The 3,707-nt window shown below is 41.9% G+C and overlaps 1 protein-coding gene across 1 annotated transcript; it reads left to right on the top strand.

Moving 5' to 3' along the window:
- Window positions 1–588: 588 nt before the first annotated feature.
- Window positions 589–2,596, top strand: LOC146977679 (uncharacterized). Its single transcript, XM_085794339.1, has 4 exons — window positions 589–964; window positions 1,378–1,441; window positions 1,567–1,608; window positions 2,096–2,596. Exons 1-4 carry the CDS (start codon window positions 722–724, stop codon window positions 2,485–2,487), a joined length of 741 nt encoding a protein of 246 aa, XP_085650465.1. The 5' UTR covers window positions 589–721; the 3' UTR covers window positions 2,488–2,596.
- Window positions 2,597–3,707: the final 1,111 nt, after the last annotated feature.

Below are 3,707 nucleotides of genomic sequence, written 5' to 3'. Positions count from 1 at the left end.
AAAGAGCTAAAAGAGAATAATATTGGACTTTCTTTGACATCAACTCCAAAGTTTCTGTATAGATGCTGAGTATGAAACTGTTTCCTCATAGTTGTACTAATAGCTTCATAGTTTGTTGCCCCCAAGTGGCAAAAAAAGAGTAGTGCTTCACTCATAAAAACAAAAATACTGATTTAATTTTTTTTTTTTTTTACTTTTATATAATGTTATTTGTATATTCTCATACAGTAACATGATAACACAATACATTTTTCCTGTATGGTGGGAAAATGAAGAAGAAAACAGATATCCAGAGACATTACTGTATGTCTGGTTCTTCTTTTTCAGACAGCTTCTGGGAAATTCAATAATACTGTGCAGCAGACACAATATTTTTGCGCAAAATAAGTCTGAAGTTAAAGGTCACTATAGATTTGTCTTGAAGAAAAAAACGATGATTATCTCTGTGACTGGGATGAAATGATAGCACATGAGAGGTGAAACCTATTCACACATCTCACATGACTTGAGTCTGTGCTCCTCCTCCACTTTCTTTTCCCTCCCCAATTGCATGCAAGGATAGATGAGGTAATCCCAGAAGGAGCTCTTGTGGCGTAGGCGGCAGACTACGAGCTCACTCTTCCCCTGCTAATATAAGACTCTGCAAGTATGAGCGGTAAACAGCATTTTCAGAACCAACTGCTTCACAGCCACTCAGGAAGAAGAGATCCACACTGTGACCATGGGACAGAAAGTTGTTGGACACAGACTGCCGGCGGAGGCTGTCTTTGGGGACGCGGCGGTTGGAATGGGCCAGGACGAGTCTGTTCTCATCCTCATGAAACACTGCCGGGACATGAAGCGACAGGAATCATGCCTCAGACTCACCACTCTGCTGCTGCTGCTCAGCTGTACAACACTCTTTGTTTTTGTCATCGGTACCGATTCGAGGCAGTGGGGAAACTCTGGAATCACTGGACAGACGGTACGTTCCAAGTCTTTTTGTTCATGCTTTAACATTCTCAGTGAGGGGAGGATGTGAGTATGTGAAGCTTAACAAATTCAGAACACTTCGCTCCAGCAGGATGTTAGTTCACTCACTGGACCTTTAAAGCTGAAGTCAATTATCACATTTCTGTGTTGGGTTTCCATTCATAGGCTACTGAGCACAGTGTGCAGCAGCTCACTGACACACACACACACACACACCCACACACTGCAGCTTGAACTCACTCACTCGCCAATATTTCTCACTTGATGGCTGACTAAGCTGTTGGTGATGCCGTTAACTTTTGATTTCAGCCCATCAATGCCTTCACAGTATCAGTATTAGAGTCACATGTTGGTCTGGGTAAAATGCTATCACCATGGTGACACTGTCTTCTCCTTTATGTCTAGAGCACAACAGAACAACAAACAGCTCACTTCAAGCAGGTGGGGAGCCCGTGCGCTGCACCTGCAGGTATGCTGTGTCATCTATGTTACTGTTGTTATTAGTTTACTACTTCATTGAAATTTTGTGTCCTATTTCCCTGAAAAATGAAGAGTGTTATTTTGAACATCTCTCCTCTCTTTCTCAACCCACAGATGATGCTAAAGGTGCCAGCGACAGGCCTCACATTCATCTCGGTGAGTAATTATCTTTCTCTTCAGAATTTAAAGATATTTGTTTGGACAGATAAAGTGGAATACGCAGTCAGACTCTTGTTGATTAGATGTCACTAAATTCCAAGTGAATAAACATTAAGTGAACTCTACATTTTCAAAACATGGACAACCCCTTACAAAAAGCTCACTTTCACTCACTTACTCACATCCAGATTTGTCAGAACCAAACATTACACAGGCCTCTGTCAGTGTGAGTCACATCTGGCTTCTTCCAGCGGAGCACAGTTTAGTTTACAACTTGGCAGTGTGTTTCACAACACGTGGATCTGGGCGCACATGCGTCAGTGTGCACTCTGCTGAAACTGCCGGGGAGGCACATGAGGGTCAGACGATCATGATTGGCATGTTTCGTCAGCTTTGATGAGAGGTTTTCTGCTTCAAGAACTGTAGAATTTAAGGATGTGACTCCTAATGATAACTGATTTGCTGTTTCCTCCTCATCCCCCAGAGGCTATTGCGAAAAATAAGACGGATGGACAGTCACAGTACGTCGCATGGGAGGCCCTGTTTGGTGAAAAATACGACAAGGAGAGACAGGCCATTGTGATTCCAAAGAGCGGCGTCTACTTCGTCTACGTGACCATTTCCTTGATGTACGATAAATCCACAACTGCAGACTTCAACAAGTTCTTCATTCAGCTGCACAACTGGAATGAAGGTTACAACCAGATCAGGTGCATTGAAAAAGCCTGGAGTGGAGTAACACGTTCTGCAGATGCGCCCGTGACTGTGTTTTTTGGAAGGCTGTTTGATTTGATGGAAGGAGATCACGTGAGCGTGTGGATCGAAGAGGGCTACAACCTGGTGATGCAAGCCCAATTTGGAGCTTATCTTGCATAGGTGCATATGCCTTGATGAGAATACACGTTTATTACCCTCTTTGATTAATCCAAATGTATGTTTAAACAAATACATTTTTTTCATCAAATTGATTTAGGGTTAGGCTATTTATCATTATTCAGGTTTTGCATGTTTTTAAAGGGACAACGAGGAGTTTTGGAAAAGCGAAGCGTTTTCACACTACATTTACGAGCCTCCGCGCGCACCGTAGAATTCTTTGACCGGTGCAAGACGGACTTATGTTTTCATTCATCAATAATTAAAGTCAGAGGTTCAAAGAGGTTCACATACCGTCGTAGTTCCGACCATAAACGGCGATTCAGCTGCGTTATTCTCATGACTCGCCACCAAGGAAATGCTGGTCGGCTCGACCAGCATTTCCGCCACCACTAATAATAACAGAATAACGATAGAGACAGAACGATATATTTATCAAAAATGGGCCCATTAACAAGTGTGGGTAGCGGAGATTCATCCACATTAACGTGAGACTTTTTTATAACCGAATAGAAACTTCTCGTTGTCCCTTTAAAGTGCTTCCTAATGGTGCATTCAGGTTCGGATGATGCACAGTATAAACAGATGAATATCTCAGTAAGATGGTGTTTGACTGGTGCCTCCAGAGCAGCTTCAATGCCAAAGGAACACACTGTTCTTCCAAAAGATACCTACTCCCTCACTTTCTGATGTCAATATATATTGTGCTAATATTGCTTATATTTTTTCTAATAGTTAATATTTGCTGCGTTTGAGATAAATTAGCTTAAATTAGCATTAACTTATAAGTCTTGGGGAAGTGTTAACTCTTGTCTCTTTCACATCACTTTGTCCTGAAGACGTAGCTGCTCAGAGGACGTGTTCTAACTTCCTCTTGAGAAAGATGGCTTAAGCTGTATTTAAGGGGGGTTTTAAGGGATCAAAACCACTGGCTCCTGGCAAGAAATGTTCTTAAGATTCAGGGTTTGTGTTTAAATGCTGCACCAGTGAATATTCTTAAATTTAAACTAAATCCAGTGCCTATGTGAAGTGGCACTGAAAACTTTGCACTGACCTGAGGGTATAACATGTAAGCTCTTGTGAGCATCAACTGCCCCTGGCTCAGGAGGTGAGAAAAAGCCTTAAGCTTACTTTAACTCTTTTCATATGGTTCCTTTAATGTGTCACCGGCCTGAATGCAAAGTATTGATGTATTTGAATGTTGTTTTTTGTGAGTAATATGT

Source organism: Trachurus japonicus, chromosome 12 (assembly GCF_045865225.1).
Source record: "Trachurus japonicus isolate A0001 chromosome 12, Traja_1.0".
NCBI classification, from domain to species: domain Eukaryota; kingdom Metazoa; phylum Chordata; class Actinopteri; order Carangiformes; family Carangidae; genus Trachurus; species Trachurus japonicus.
The sequence above is the reverse complement of the archived record's forward strand: the minus strand, read 5'-3'. Positions and strand labels throughout refer to the sequence as shown.

Bases quoted from the DNA above. Each gene is read 5' to 3' on its own strand.
- LOC146977679 (XM_085794339.1), top strand. From the start codon at position 722: ATGGGACAGAAAGTTGTTGGACACAGACTGCCGGCGGAGGCTGTCTTT. The intron at 1,442-1,566 runs GTATGCTGTGTC...CTCAACCCACAG, and splicing joins CCCGTGCGCTGCACCTGCAG to ATGATGCTAAAGGTGCCAGC. The intron at 1,609-2,095 runs GTGAGTAATTAT...CTCATCCCCCAG, and splicing joins CAGGCCTCACATTCATCTCG to AGGCTATTGCGAAAAATAAG.